Source organism: Camelina sativa, chromosome 6 (assembly GCF_030686135.1).
Source record: "Camelina sativa cultivar CO46 ecotype springtype chromosome 6, ASM3068613v1".
NCBI lineage: Eukaryota > Viridiplantae > Streptophyta > Magnoliopsida > Brassicales > Brassicaceae > Camelina > Camelina sativa.
This window is the reverse complement of record NC_141885.1, coordinates 3,496,905-3,514,026: the sequence shown is the minus strand read 5'-3', so window position 1 is coordinate 3,514,026 and position 17,122 is coordinate 3,496,905. Positions and strand designations below refer to the sequence as shown.

The 17,122-nt window shown below is 35.2% G+C and overlaps 2 protein-coding genes across 2 annotated transcripts; one reads left to right on the top strand and one right to left on the bottom strand.

The window, feature by feature from the left end:
• Positions 1–8,831: 8,831 nt before the first annotated feature.
• LOC104793924 (uncharacterized) lies at positions 8,832–16,825 on the top strand. Its single transcript, XM_087452888.1, has 6 exons — positions 8,832–9,250; positions 9,391–9,484; positions 9,650–9,685; positions 10,794–10,806; positions 16,417–16,459; positions 16,538–16,825. Exons 1-6 carry the CDS (start codon positions 8,832–8,834, stop codon positions 16,809–16,811), a joined length of 879 nt encoding a protein of 292 aa, XP_087309014.1. The 3' UTR covers positions 16,812–16,825.
• LOC147942212 (uncharacterized) lies at positions 13,440–15,668 on the bottom strand. Its single transcript, XM_087455491.1, has one exon. The coding sequence runs from the start codon at positions 15,666–15,668 to the stop codon at positions 13,440–13,442; it is 2,229 nt and encodes a 742-aa protein (XP_087311617.1).
• Positions 16,826–17,122: the final 297 nt, after the last annotated feature.

Genomic DNA, 17,122 nt, shown 5'->3' with positions numbered 1-17,122 from the left:
CCACTAGTGGTTGTTTATTTATTATAATTATTATTTATTATTTATTATTATTTAATGGGTCAGGTTGTTTGATTGACGAACTCGTTCTAAGAAAGAAATGCATTTGGGATCAATCAACTGAAGAAAAAAAAGACAAAACTAAACCTTTTTTCTTCAAACTTCGATGATTTTTGCCTCTCAAGCTTCTCCTTTTCTCCTTCTCCGATTTGCAAGCCAAGCGATGAGATGAGAGATTAGATTAAGGTAGGATTTTTGCAGAACAAAACAAATACTTCTAATCTTATTTATATAAACCTTCACTAGCATTGACAAGAAGGGCATTTTAATTTTCTTCGAGTATCTCATAATTTATTAAAATCACGAAAAATACTCATTAAAATAAATTTATATATATAAAGTTCACTTTTCTCATTCCTGGTGCTGCCACCTCAGCTACTCCTTATATTTAATAAGGCCAAATTTTATAAACTACTCACTAACTATTTTCTATTATTTTTTGGGCCAAATTTCTTTGAATCCCCTAATTATTTGAGACTCCTAAAGCTACTCTATTACACGTCAGTTTAATTTTAGGTTACTTTCTATGACTCTATATATATGCAGGATTTCGAGAGAGGTTCGACCTCACCTCCTTCTTCACATTTAAAAAAAAAACGTCCCTCTTTCTACTTCCAATCGCTTCACATCCTATCTAAGGGTTTCACCCTTTCTTATTTCATTGTTTTCTCGGGTATGTGCAAGTTCCAGAGATGAAACTGGTCTCATGGACGTTAATTAGGATGAGGGCTTAAACGATTCAAATCCTGGTGATAATGACATATTGTTCGGGGAAGTACAACTCATTCCGGAATGTAAGTGTCTAACCAAAAAAAAAACATTCACTCCGTATTTCTTTTGCTTCCTCCGATTGGTGATTCATTTTCTTTATATTTTCTATCCTTTATAATAGATTAACTTCTCACAATAGATTTATATATCTATTTTATGATGATTAGGTTTCTGATCTTTTTTTTTCCAGATTTAAAAACCTTGACTGATGGTTTCAGTTTGGTTTATCAATCACTTACGTAGCCAAAAACGCCAGGTAGCTGCTCTTTCTTAAGAACTTATAGTAAAGTTTTGTATTTGGAGAACTTATATTAAAGTTAAGTATAATCTTCGTTTGATATGGATATAGTTTGACGCATGTGGAATATGTCCAATCTATAAAAACTTATGTTGCTTATCTAAACCTTTTTATATGTAGTAAATTTGTTGATTTCTTGCAGGTGAAAAGCATTGGATGAGGAGAAAAATCCAGAGATCTACATACGAAGACTCCTCCAATTGCTAAATCATAGGTACGACTTACATTAGGAAGAGTGATTTTGTTGGGCTTTTCCTATGCCGAGCAAACACTTTTTCCTTCGTTGGTCAAACCACTTTGTGTTTATTTAACTGTTCGTATATGTACTCTTATTAATAATGTGCTTCATCTATATATGGGATTAAAATAATTGAACTACATATCATTATTTGATTATTTTATGTACTTTTGTTTGCGTTTTTCTTTTAGGAAGTTAAGAAAAAGAAACGTCACTGCGAAAGAGTTTGAAAGCTATAAATGCTAAGCTTCCACAACGTAACTGCCTCAAATTAAGGTTAGGCTAATAGACATTCTTTTATTCAATACTCTAATATAATTTGTAAGACTGTCATGGCAATTAAATACAAATCTGATCAGTTTTAAATTTTTATTTTTGTCAAAGGTATAGAACTTACACTTTTGTATATTAGATATTTTATAAAATTCATGCTATTGCATGATTGGAACATATATGCATACTACATTGAACATAGTATATCCTCACTATACATATTTCTCAAGAATCCCAAAGTATCATCCCTTGAAGATGCATTGACAGAAGGAAATACAACACCATGATGTCTATGTTGATGATGAACAATTCGTTTTTCACATAAAGAGACGAAGAATCTTAGGGAGGTGGTGTGTTAGTGCAAGAGTGGAGAGAATGAAAGTGTTGTAAGTTCTGTTTGTAGTTTGGTCGGAGAAACCAGATAAAGTAGAGGCCGAAGTTATGTTTTCGCTTAGATTGTTGCACCTCCAATGAAAATAATGTAAATGGGTATGTATATGGGTGTGTATGTTTCCATAATCCATTGCATATAGTAAGTGAAAAAAGCTTAAGTGATTGACATGAATTCTGACGCGTAATCTTTTGTGTGCTCTACCAGTTCTAGATACAAAATCAAATCAACTTTTACTTTGATGGAAAATGATTGACACGTAACAAGCACACTTAGCTATAAATTATCGCGTAAAAACATGTATTACTGACTAATTGTTGTCATGAACGATAGATAATAGCATTTCAGGGCGACAAATTATAGTTTTATTGTACAAAGTTAAGATTTCATACTTTAAAATTTCATCATAATGATTTATGTTACTTATACTTTTAACTCATTCACAGTACTATCCAAAGAAAATAAAACATGAATTTGCTGCCATTTCTTATCATGGAAAAAAATATCTTCACTCTGTATATAAGCTTATAAAGAATATTTTCTTACTAACATCTAAAATGAATATAGACATTAAGATTAAAAATTCAGAAACTCAGCTAACTAATATCATTAACAAAAGTAAAAGAAAATATTCAAACTACATTAGATATTGTTCAAAGAAAAAATCTACAAAATAAAATAGCTACAGAAAAATTTATTAACACTTTAGCATTGTCTTATAAATTTTAAAATTAATTCGCGCGTAGCGCGGCATATCGTCCAGCCTATAAAAACAACAGTAGGAATAAGTATGAACCTAAAAATCACACACAACTTGCAAAAAATGCTGCAAAACACACACTATTCCCTTGAAGAACTACCAAACGACGTCTCAAACATATAATCTCTCAAGTTACTAAGATTTCACGCACAATCATGAGACATGTTATGCAAGCATCACCACATCTAGCCAAGGCACCCCAAGATCACCGAGTCTACAAGAATATCAACCTAAGGCCCTGGCGATGAATCCACTAGCAGCACTAACGTGATACCAAGACCTCATGGAAAAATGCATTGCAAGTAGAAATGTTGAGGCTCACTATATCAAAGGGATCCAAGAGTATTTTCGAACGAACAACACTGAAACAGGGCAGGAACACTTGAAGAAGGCGGCAGAAGGTAGTTATGAGAATGATAGATATGTACCTTTACGGAATTGTGAAGTTGTGCATGGGTGACGCAGCGGAAGGAAAAATTTGGCTCGATAAGCTAGGCTGGAAACAAAACAAAGCAAAGGGTGACCAATGCTGGAAATATATCAAATAGGCGTTACACAGAGTCAATGTACAAAGCCTACAATGCTACTACACTACATTGGCAGCAATCGGACCAACTATTTACTGCACCGTCAATGACATGGAAAATAGATGCGCACACTGCTACTACTACAAACAAATGCTCAAGTTTGTCTTTTTCAATTAGCTTAAGGAACAACAATATGGTTTACCAATGTTATCAACCTTAAATCAATTCCACAATTCAAAATAGAAATCTATGTTTTTCTCCTTCTTAAACAATAGCGACGCCTCTAAAAGAGTTAAAACAAGAGAAACAAGGAACAAACCTGAAAGTATAGCAAGTAAACTAAACATATATATAAAAAATAAAGTCTGCCGCTTACCATCACATCAAAATCAGAACATAGAAGATCAAAATATGTTGAAAAAACTTCCCACAATCCATCTCAAGAAAAAAGTCTTCAAGTATTACGACCAACAAGACAAAGATATATGCAAAGAGGTCTTGACCTTCAGGGACAACTACATCATAGAAAACTCGGCTTAGAAAATTTGGGCTATACAAAATCAAAAAGAATAACCGAATCAAAGCAAGGCAACACAAGCAACACTTTCAGAGGATCAGGGAAATACAACTAGAAACCAATTAACATTATTTGGCAGCACTTCACAAAACCATCACCAAAGACAAAGAAGGTAAGAGATGCATACACCTTTAGTAAACTAAAGAGATTCAGAAATACGAGTGCCACAATCAGATAACCGTAGCACTAAATTATATGAAAATGAAAACTGAGCCAACAAAAAAACAACCCGGACTGTATAAATTAACATCAAGATAAACAAGAAAATAAATTTTTCCCAAAACACAACTCACATCGAATCGAAAAAATCACTTAGAGGACAAACGTAAAAAAAAATACAACTAAGAACACAAAAACAACTCACAACTTAATTAGGAAATCTAAGAAAGACAACACATTTTCATATAAAAAATTTTGAACACAAATTCACATTTACGTTTAACGAAATCAACAGGGGGATAACCAAATATCTCCTACAGATGCAAAGCGACCATATTTAAAAATTATAATATTTTAAAAAAAAATTAAAAGCTAAGAACGTTTAAAAATTTCAATATTTATAATATTTAAACTTTTAAAATTTTTAAATATTATAATATATTTTTTTTGAAACTTTTTAAAGTTTTAATCTATACTAATAAAAAGTATGAGCTATAAGCTCCTTAAGGCATCCACTTAAGCTTTAAAACCACCAATAGTGATTAGACACCTCACTAATTAAGATTTTTTAAAAATTTCCAGAATTTTATTTATTAAAAATTATGTTAAACAACCTATCAGGATTTGGTGGAGTAATCAACATTGTGGTTGCTTCGCTAATTCTTGAGTGAAATCTTTTTACCTGGTTTGGTTTTTATTAGCATTGTTTTTATGTGGATAGATGTTCTGAACCATTGTCTAAAAAATTTCTAGCCGATGTGGGATATTGTACATAGTTGTTTTATTTCCATAAATTTAAAAAATTTTCTTTTTCTAAAAATTCTGGAAATTTAAAAAATGTTAATGAATGATATGTCAAATCCGGATACAAATAACGCAACTTCTTACAATTACATACGTGATAAATAAAACTTGGTCGATTTCGTACGTGATAAATACATGATTACATAACTATTTTTTCTACATACAAAAAAAACTTGGGCTTAATTCTAACGCAGCCCATTACTGCCAAACCAGTCTCAGCCCAGCTGCACACCAAAAACTTTGATTGTAACGCTTTTTGTGACTTCAAACAATTGCTCGATTCTGTTAAAAAAAAAAAAACCTCAAATCCATACTCTACTAATCAGTTTATCTGGGTATGTTATCTAATTCTCTAAAACCATATATCAGTTTTGTATTATGTTTTTTTTTGCTGTACCAAATTGAAAACAAGAGTGATAAGAGAGGGTGGATTTGGTCAGAAGAAGAATCTCAACTGCTTCATTTTTAATTGTAGGAGTATATGACACCCAAAAAGCAGCAGCATATACAGAGCCGTGCCTAGAGGTTTAGAGGGCATAGGCAAAAAAAAATCATATTCGAAATAATTTATAATATAACACTTCTAATATTTCATAATAATTTTATAACCAAAGGTATACAATAATATTTCATAAAAAGTTCAAAAAAAAAAGGTAGACATAGTATTGTGTCACTATCAACAACAAAAAATTGTTTTGGTGATTATATGAATTTTAAATAAACTGTGGTGTAAAAATGTGATATCTAAATAGTACTATTAGAAAATATTAATATGCAGAGATCCTAACTTGTCCGTGTATTTATACTTTAGAGATCCTACATATTGCAGTATTGGCATTGTCCTATATTCACTATATTTCCTTATTACGTATAGAAATTTCCATAACCTTACTTTGATACATGCATGAAAAACACTAATTGACAAAAATATGGCTTCTTAAACTTTCTACAAAATTAGAGGCCGGAGGCGAGTGTTTCTTTTTCCACCATGTAGGCACGGCTCTGAGCACATACGATCCAGGTGCTCTCAAGTACTGGGGACATGACACACCAACTTTTATTTTCCAGTAAACCATTAAAAAAAAAAAAGTTTGATGGGGTTTGATGATGCATGTTGCTATAGAATTAGTTTGGCTTCAATCTCCTCTATCTTAGTGGTGGTGAATTTAATTAAAAATTAGCCAACTTTAACTTTCCCTAAATTGTTTATGCCACGAAATCATTGGGTTTTTTTTTTTTAAATTAAATTATCGATTCAAATGCAGGATTGTAGGGATGGCAAAGCGTCGGGAATTGCTCACATATGGAGAAGGCGTCCTTGTCCAAAATCTCTTTTGATGGTACTTGAACTTCTTCTCTGTTTTGTTGGAAACATTTGACTTGCTGACTTCATATAGGGTTATAGAAATTGAGAAGCCATGTTATCTACTATGACTTATTTGCTTCCAGTGATTCAGTTTAACAGATGTATAGCCGGTTGTAGATCTTACACAAGATTATAATTGATCTATATTTTTTCTTGCTAATAATTTATATTGTTCTTCCTCATCCAAACACCTCTGGTACTGTGAAAAAAGCTAGAGGAATGTTCAAGGAGAAACTGCGAGAACTTGGAGGGCTTGATGCAGTCTTTGACGTTGTAATAAATTGTCATGCTGTAATGGAGGTGTGGACCTGTTTGTTTCATTTTTATCATTAGTTTCTTCTAATAAGATAAGAACGACTATCTTTGTTTGGCTAGGATGTCAAATATTTCTGTATAGTATCATAGATTGCTAGCTTTATAATTGTTCGATTATCTTTAGGATCATATTTTATTTGAATCCAATTTTTTTGCTGGAAAATCGTTGCAAGTCAAGGTGGCTTTAATTGTTTTTCTGTCTCATATTGGAAATTTTGTACCAACAGATGCAGCAACTGTTGGTTTAACCGACAGTTCAAACGTCCTGCATTCTTTGATCCTTCTATAGTCACATTTTTATGTATATAACCAAGGATTCACACAACACCTGACCATGCTAAGGTAAGCTAAAGGGTCTCTTTCAAACTTTTATTTCTGTGTGTATTTGAATGTTTTCAACGAGACTTTTCTCGTCTTTTGAAAAACAAACTTATCCACTACTATACAGGATTCATTCTATACATCCCCAAACGACCAACTATCCAGTTCAGAGATCTATATCAAAAACAATTTAGCTGCATATGGGTCAATCATTTCAATAGCAGGATCAGGACAGAATTTCAACAACCGCTCCCCAGCTGAAGAGTCTCCTGGATGTTCCTCTGATACTATGTTTTGTTATATATGTTTGGAAAGAGTTATAATCAATGACCGTAGTGTAAAAATTGAACCATGGTAGTGACAATTGACAAGATAGTTTCTCCAGACAGAATTGCTAAAAACTGTTCTATTTGTGGATAGTGATAAGTTTGTTTTGCTTACCGTAGTTTACAACAAAATCCACATGAATTTATTTAACTTAGTTTCATTCATGATTACAATTTTTGACACTCGTGCTACTTTTTTTTTTGTCAAAGGTGTCCCTTGGATGTGTTACCCCGTTTGCAGTTGTAAATGAATCAGCAAGGTATTGTTTTCCTTAACATTGGTTCATAAGTGTGCTCCTTTTAAGTTTTTAATTATTGTCGTTGACTGACATTCTTCTTACAACTTTCCTTTGTTAAAGAGATGTGTCGCTCTTGTTAGACCACAAATTCAAGAACCAAAAGCGGTGCATATTCCACCCATTGACTAACGAAGTCTCTGTGTGTAAGTACTTCATTACATACTTTTCTTGTATGGTTCAAGTTCATGCCATATCGAAATAGTTATCTATCATCCCAACTTAAGAAACATAGAACCACGAGGTGGTGGGCTAGTAGTTCTAGATTTAGTGAAAGAGTCGCCGTGTTGGTTTAGGCCAGGGATCAATTCTCCCCAAGCGCAGAATTGCTCAGCTTTATCTCTTTGGCCACATGGATATTACTTACGGACCATTTGCATATCTGGGGGACCCTAACCGTGGGATACCCTCTCCCCAGAGAGATTAATCTTGGACCCCTCCATAGGTGTGAAGATTTACTTTTTAATTTTGAAGATTTTATTGGAAAAAGTCCGGATTTTTATTTAAGGGTTTTGTGCAAAAAAACCCTCCAAGTAATTTTTTTTTTGCAAGAAAACCCTCCACATCAAATTAATGCAGGTCAATACTACAATCTCAAAAGTCACCCGCAATATAACCATTCTCTGTATCGATGACGTGGCAATTCAAAATCTTGCTGTTTTGGAAACAAAAGACGGCAAAGCATTGATTGTTTTTTAATTTTTAATAAAAATTAAATAAAACAAAAAAATCTCTTCTCCCTTTCCTCATCTTCTTCTTTTTTTTTTTTCATTTTTCTTCAACAGAATCAATGGCACTAACAGCGTAATCCCAAGAGCAAAGATTGACCCAAGAACTCCGATCAAGGAGCTCGAATATTTGTCTTCTTCTTCCTTTGATTATATATATTGTATGCAGCAAACGAAATTTCTAATTTCAAAACCTAAGCCCCTAATCTAAATTCGAGATATTGAGATCAATTTGGTATTAGAATTCCCTAATCTAACTTTGAAGAATAAGACTTTTTTGTTTTCATTAATTTAATTTTTATTATAAAAAAAAAAATCAATCCTTTGCCAATTTTTTTGTTTTCAAAACAGCAAGATTTTGAATTGCCACGTCATTGATATAGAGAAGGGTTATATTGCGGGTGACTTTTGAGATTGTAGTATTGACCATGTGGAGGGTTTTATTGCAAAAGAAAAATTAGGGTTTTTTTGCACAAAACCCTTTATTTAACAACAAATAGTCATTATTTTCTACTTAATTTAGTTGTAAATGTATTTCTAATCATGCAAAATGCAAATTTATGTTGTTCGTCTCGTTAACCTAAACCCTAATCGTCTTTACCGGTAAATCCAATTCACCGATCGATGTCACTGGTCCGTTGTTTATCCCTCAGGTCGGTGCTCAGAGCTCGACATCACCGATCCTCTTATTCATGTCTAACCCATCTTCACCAGACTCCTCGTGAAGAAGAAGAAGAAGAAATTACTCCATCAATCCGAAGTTACCACAGTATCATTCACCAGAGTTCGTTCATCAACGGTGGATCGGCTCTACATCTCTCTCGCAATCATCTCTCTGTTTTCCAATCTCATCCAGCTACGGTTGCGTCAGATCGATTCATCTCCACCTTCAGGAGCAGCTTCCCTGGTTCCGGTGACGCCGTCATAGACTGGTTGTTGCAATCTGCGGTTTCTAGGGCTTTTGAGTTAAACAACGTTGCTGATGTTCTTGTTTCTCTTGATCACTTGCTTACGTTACTCAACTCTTTCACATTTTCTCAATGGTATGATCTTCAACAGAGTTTTATTATACTGCTAAACATGGTTATTGGTTAATACCGTTCTGCTTTGTCTTTAAATTAAGTAACTTTGTGATCAATCTTGGTATATACTATTATCTTCGAATGTGTTACATTACGTACAGGTGGGTGTTTATCATCGTCACCTCGCTGTTGATTCGTGGGATCACAATTCCTGTTATGGTTGATCTTCTTCACAGTATTGCAAGGTTTTTTAAAGTAAGTTTTTTTTATGCTCTAAGAGATTAAAGATAGACGAAACTTTTGGCTTTGAGTAATTTAGTAACAACTTAGCCAAACATTAATTTTATAGTAGATATCTATTTGTTGAATTGCATCCTTGTTTTCATGAGAAATTGATTTAGTGAATCTGTCTTTGTACAGAGTCTTGGCTCGGACCAAGGAAAGGCTCTAGACAAGGTAAATTGCACTACAAGAAAACAGCCCATTCCCGACTACAGTAAGAGTCGTTAAGTAGTCGCTAATTTGCTGTTTACGACTCAGTTACGGCTAAAGCGTGTAGTCGTAAATCTTTAGTCGGTAAAAGAATTAGTCGTAAAAATAGTCGTTATTTAACGATTATTGTACGACAAAATTCCGTAGTCGTAAACATAGTCGTAACAGAGTCGTAAATAATTACGACTACGATACAACAGAGTTACGATTAACCAGCAGTTATATAGGCAGTTGTAAAGGAGTCGTAGTGTAGTCGTAACATTTGAAGACTCGGTTACGACGGATTTACGACTAATCATGATATACAGTAATTTTGCTTGTAGTCGTAACGTAGTCGTCACATGCTTATTGATTTACGACTATTTGGCTACTATTCTAAACAAATTAATAATGTAATTTTAATTTGTTTAGCGACTAATGTTTTGTGGAAAACAAATTTATAAATGTTTTAAATTGAAATTGGTACTTGTTTCTCAAAATATTATGAAACCAATATTGTAAATAGAACAAAAACAAGATTAAGACAATAAAGTCATATTAACCATGATTTATAATACAAACCAAAATACCAAGTTTCTCACAAGACAAATATACAAACCAAAAGAGACAAATGCATACCAAGTATACATGTGTCTCAACAAAAGAGATAAGTTCAACAAAAGAGACAAGCTCAACAAAAGAGACAAGCTAATTAGTTTGGTCTATGAAATTGTAGGTGAGAAGTTAACCTAAAAAGCATCACTGTTTGAAGATGGAGAAGGAACCGGATTTGAAGGTGGAGCTGTTGCAGGAAGTGTGGTTGAGAGTGGCTCTGTGGTTGCTTCAACTGATTGAGTCTTCATAAACTCTATAAAGGCAGGGTCAGTTTTGCGCAGGTACTTCTCGACTAAGGACAAATGCTCTAACTTGTCCTTCTGCTCAGCCACAGCTTGGAAATGTAGTGCTTCACGGGCAGCAAGCTCTGCATCACGAGCAGCAACCTCTGCATCACGACGAGAATTATAAGCAGCCTGCTCTTCGATTTGACGTTGAGTTTCCCTCATTTACTCTTGCAATGACTGAAACATTGCAGACTCTTGTTGTTGGTTTTCCTTGCCATTGAGAAGAGGTTGAAGAGTATGCTTAAGACTTCCAACTCCATACAGGTTTCCTCGTGAATCTTTCTGAGTAGACTACAAGAAAACAAAGAGAAAAACACTACATAAAGAGGCTGTAGAAATCGAAAGATAATTCAATGTGGGTTGTGAAAAGTGATATTTACCTGAATAAAGATGTTTGTGTAATCATCTGCTGTGAGCTCTGGAGGCTGTGAAGTATGTTCCCCAAGGTCGGACAACTTCTGCTGCAAGTTCTTCTCATAATTGAGAGAGATTTGCTCCGCCTTCCGGTCAACATAAGTACCATCTGGCTTGGTATGTGTCTTAATAAAAACCTCACCAAGACTAACCGGTCTTCCCAATTCCCTTTCCTGCAATGTTACAAAAGAATCAAGGGTTATGACATCATTTAAAGCTCCAAATGTAAAGAAAAACAAAATTTATGGGTATATAAAAGTTACTAACCATTTCGGTATGGATTTGTTGATAAGACTTTGGCCCTGATAAGTGGACGTGAGGACCAAGACCACCACGATCAGACATACGAGCTTTAGAGTAGGTGAGACTCCTTTGTTGTGCTTCTTCAGTCTCCCAATAATCAACCATTGTTTGCCAAATAGTATCTCTGATCCATTTTGGTCGCTCTCCACTAGTCTTGGCATTGCAAATCATGTCTTTCATCTGGCGTTGGCAGATGAGCTCGAAAAACTGTTGAACTGTCCCAGTAATCAAAGGATCCCATGTGTGTGTTTTCTACATAGCAAAGACAATATAATGATGTTAGTGGAAACTCAACAAGTAAACCTATATGTGAAAAGGTTAAGAGAGAAGAAAACTGTACAGCAAACTCGATGAACCATCTCTGTTGTCTGTCCCGAGGCACACATGTCCAGCTGTAGTATGGACCATCAAATTTATTTGTAAAATTTTTAGTAATGCTCCTTACCAGTCGCGATTTTTTGTCACGAGTAAACCTGCAAACACAAAACAGCAAAAAAGATGTCAATGTTCTAAAACAGATAAGGACCAACACAAAACAGATGTCAAAACAGATTGAGTACTTATACTTATGTATATATAGGACCAACGCAAAACAGAACCTATTAAGAACAATCAAAACAGACATATATATAGGTCCAACACAAAACAGATGTCAAAAGATTGAGTACTTATACATATATATAGGCACAAAACAGAACCTATTAAGAACCATCAAAGATTGAGTACTTATACCAACAAATCAGTTATAGTTTGTTTGATTGAGTACTTATACCAACAAACCGGCTCAACAAAAAATAAAACCTATTAAGAACAATGTAAACAGACATCAATGTACTAAAACTAACCATCAAAGAGCATCACAGACAATCAAAACTAACCATCCTCAGACAAGCTCCGGATTAATGTTCTAAAACTAACCATCCTCAAACTAACCACCTCAAACAATCAAAACAGACAAGCTCATTAGAAGAATGTATTAATACCAGGTCGTCTTTGGCATCAGTGTGGGGGAGAGGACGGTGGTAAACTTCTCACGGTTTGGAACTCTGAGCAGGGCATTTAGAGTGACAATCGTGTCCTCCTAGAGCTCTGGATTTGAAGCCTCAGAGCCTTCATGGTAGTTGTTACCGTGAGATGATGGACGACTCTAAGCTTGAGAGTTATCAGCTGGAGACGGTGGAGCGTCTTGTAGTGGAGGATCAGCTGGAGACTGTCGCGGATTGTTTTGGACCTCCTCTGACGAAAGAGGCTATTGAGTCTGACGTTGTTGGTTCACCGAGGTCTGGAAAAGAGTTTGTGGCGGTGGATAGTTGCGGATCTGTGGTGCTCCTGACGGTGAGGGTCTTGGGAAAACGTGGTCTTGCTCTTGGGGTGTTTGAGGATGGGGCAAATCTGCTGCCGGCGTAAAGTTGTATTGTAGCGGTAGAGGGTTTGGTCTTCTCGCTTCCTTGATGGGGGTCGACCCTTCGGTTCTTTGGAAGAAATTACGGTCCATCTTCCTCTTTCTTCCTCGCTTAACTGGAGCTTTGGTCGGAGCCTTAGTTGCAGACTTCGTTACAGATTGTGTTGGAGCCATCGTGAAGAAGAGAATCGGGAGACAGATGAGAAAGACAGACAGAGAAGAGAAAGCAAATCGGGATTCAGAAGAGAAATCGGGAAGAGGAGAGTTTCAAAGAGTTATCGAAGAGGAGAGTTTCGGAGTTATCGAAAAGAAGAGAAGAGGAAAGTTTCGGATTAGGGATTTTTGTTTTGGTTTTGGGGGAAAAATTAGGTTTTAGGTAAAGGGGAAAATCGAATTTTTTTTGGTTTTGGGGGAAATAATTTTGGTTTAGGGGGAAATTATTTTGGTTTCCCGGATTTATTTGGGTTGAGATTAATTAATTCATATTTTTTTAATTTAGTCGCTAATTAGTCCCTAATTAGTCGCTAATTAGTCACAATAATTAAACTAAAAGTTTAATATTTAGAAACTAAAAGTTCAATATTTTGAAACTAATTAGTCATAATTTACAATTTAATATAAACACATAATTATTTATTTTAATAGAAACATAATTATTAATAATATTTGATACAAGCATAATTATCCAAATTGATACAAATATTTTACACAAGCATAATTAGTTAGGAGGATCTTCGTCTTCATCTACTTCATCGTCTGAAGATGATAAATTACATTGAAATTCATCTTCTGGTTCTGCATCTTCGACATCATAATCAAGATTTATTGGTTCAGGGTCATACCACTTACACTTAAAAAGTGTGATTCTCAAATTGATAAATGGAAGTAGTCGTTCCATAAAAACATGGCAGTCATGACTCTTCATGCCTGAAAACTTTCCATTTTCCATATCAACACAACTAGCTAGGTCTGACGAATAGCCATCAGGAAATCTCACCGAATGTTTGACACATTCTAGTAAACTTGTTCTCGCTTCTTCTGTCAAAGTGTAGGGTGGGAAAGGAGCTTTACCATCACTATCAATATGTAGTTGTGGCCGAGAACAAAAATTTTGTATATCCAATCTTGACATGATGTTGTCTTTTGATTTACCCTTCACACTCATAAGAGTATACATGATGTTATCCAAAACGTTCTTCTCTGTATGCATCACATCAATATTGTGTCGAAGATTGAGGTCTCTCCAGTAAGGCAGCTCCCATAAGATGCTTAACTTATGCCAGTTGTGTTGCTTCCCATAGCCAGCAGTCTTCTTTTCATGACCATTTCCACCAACATCCTTGGTTTTTGGTGGTTTTACTTCAGCCAACCGCTCATAATAAACTTGCTCACCGGTCAACGACTGAGGTGGATAATCTCTCGAAGCATCTTTTCCCTTGAGGAAGTCTTTCTTATTCCTCCTTAATGGATGACCGTGAGGAAGAAATCTTCGATGACAATCAAACCAACACACCTTCCTTCCATTAGGGAGATAAAACGACTTTGTATCTTCCATGCAAACTGGACAAGACAATTTTCCATGGGTTGTCCATCCTGATAACATGCCATACGCCGAAAAGTCACTTATCATCCACATTAGCGCTGCCTTTAGATTAAAATTTTTATTCAAGGAAACATCGTATGCATCGACTCCAGTAGACCACAACTCTTTTAACTCCTCAATCAAAGGTTGGAGGAAGATATCCAGACTAGCTCGCGGATGATTTGGCCCAGAATTCAAAATTGTAAGAAACAAGAACTCTTCGTTCATGCACATACCAGGGGGTAGATTGTATGGAGTCAAGATCACATGCCACAATGAATGATTACGAGACATGCCAAACGGATTGAACCCATCAGTGCATAATCCAAGATAAACGTTACGGGGTTCTTCTGCAAATCGAGGATTTTGTTCTTGAAAATATTTCCACTCCGCCGCATCTGAAGGATGACACATTTCTCCCTCCTTAGATTTGTGCTCAACATGCCATCTCATCGCCGCCGCAGTTTTGTGGCTCTGGTACATCCTCTTCAATCTATCAGCAATAGGTAGATACCACATACGACTGTATGGTACTTTGGTTCTACGTCGAGGATCCTTTGGCTTCCATCTTTGGGCACCACAAAACAGACAAGTCTTTTCCTTTTCGTCATCTTTCCAGAATATCATACAATTGTTAATACAAACATCAATTGTATAATATGGGAGACCTAAATTGAACATTAATTTTTCCGTCTCGTAATGTGAACCCGTTGCCTGGTTTCCTTTTGGTAAATACTCATTCAACATTTCGCACACCGAATCCACTAACTTTTCACTCATATTATACTTCGCCTTATTTTGCATGACTCGAGCAGCTAACGATAATTGTGAGTGACCTTCATGGCAACCATCGTATAATGGATTTTTTGCGCCTTCTAACAAGTCGTAGAATTTCTTTGAATGATTACGTATTGGTTCTTCTACATTTTGAGAACTACCCTCATGATAGTTATCATCTAACCCCACATTATAACGAAATGCATCATTCACCATATCAACATATGGATTTTCTACTACATTACCCACATCTACATTATCTACTTCTTGATCACTACCAACATAACTTGTTCCTATATCCATATTGATTTCTTCCCCATGTTTATACCAAATATAATAATCAGGCATAAATCCATTGCTAAAAAGATGATTCCAAATTCTTTTTCCCGACATAAATTTATTGTTCTTACAACGACTACAAGGACATTGGAACATACCCCCATTATTCTGTGCTAGAGATTGACTATTTGCAAATGCCATGAATTGCTCCATCCCCGTTGTAAACTCCGCCGAAAAATTGCCCGTCACTTCATCGAACCTCTTATACATCCACTCTCGAGAATTACTATAATTGTAATTCCCAGACATTATACAAGAGTAATAGATTTTTTTTTTTTTTTGGAAGATTTTTTTTTTAATTTTCGGAAATGTGTTTGTGTTTATTGAGTGAGAAGAGAAGAAATGGTGAGTGAAGAGAGAAGAAGTGGTGAAGCTGGTATATATAGGCAATTTTGGCGACTACCAAGCGACTATTAAAATTCAGTCGCATAATACAAGTACACCAACCCCCCAAACAAAAAAAACGTGAATTATAATACCGATATTTTACGACTATTATACGACTACGTTACGACCCACCGAAAGTGTCGCATAATAATCGCTAAATAACGACTACTACGCGACAACCTGTACGACCCGCCGATATTATCGTAATATAGTCGCCTAATTTGGTGACTTGTATGCGTCTACCTAGATAGTCGTAACTGAGGGACTATATAACGACAAGGTTACGACTGCATTTATAATTCTATATATTAGTCGTAACGTAGTCGTTAAATAGCGACTATTTTGACGACTACTGAATTTGGTCGCAATTTAGCGACTATTGTACGATCGTTTTTATTTAGTCGTAAAATAGTCGTAACGGAGTAACCAAGTAGTCGCTAAATTTAGCGACTGAATAATAGTCGTAAAATGTAGTCGGCTATGACATGTTTTCTTGTAGTGTTGTAGCTTTGCTTTGTTTCCAATATTTGTGTTCAGAACTTGCAATGTGGTTTGAGTTAGCTTCTACATTAGCTTGGTTGTTTTGGATCATTCAGGTATCAGTTCTCAGTTAAAAGTCCAGGAGTAATAATGTACACCATGTTGAAAAAAGAGTGAGTAGCTTTCTGATTACATTTGTTTCTGTAGGGTTGTTTAAAAGCTTAGCATGCTCTGCTCGTTTCTGATTACAGGTTTTTTGGAGTTAAAGGATCAGTCATTGGTCAGGGTATTCAAGTTCCTGTATTTTGGTTCTCCATGGGAGAGTTGAGACAAAACATGGTTGAGATTCTTATGTCGCGTCTTCGGGGTAAGATGTTGTCAGCGGAACTGATCAAGAACGGGGTCTTAAGCAGAGGACGCTTAGTGGTAGTTGTTGGCGATGGAATCGGCCTAGAGATCCAAATGTTCGATCTTGATTTCTCTCTTATCTTGAAGCGTCGTCAAATCTCACAAAGCTACGTTTAATAAGTTTCGATTTCATTCAGTAATTTTAATAATTTTTTTTCCTTATTGTTCTGTTTAGCGAAAAGAGAGAGAGATGAACACATTATTTGCTAGTTGGCCATACATCCCCTGTTAAAATTATTTATTGACACTAATAAACGTATAATGCATAGTGTCATGCACCATCTGAGGTAAACTATTTGTTATAATACAGTCATGATTTAACAGTTATGAAAGTTCTTTATGGAAAAAACTAAAAATAGAAACAATCTGAAAATAATTCTTTGTCAAATACACGAGCAACTGAGATTAAAAAAAAATATATTATTGTT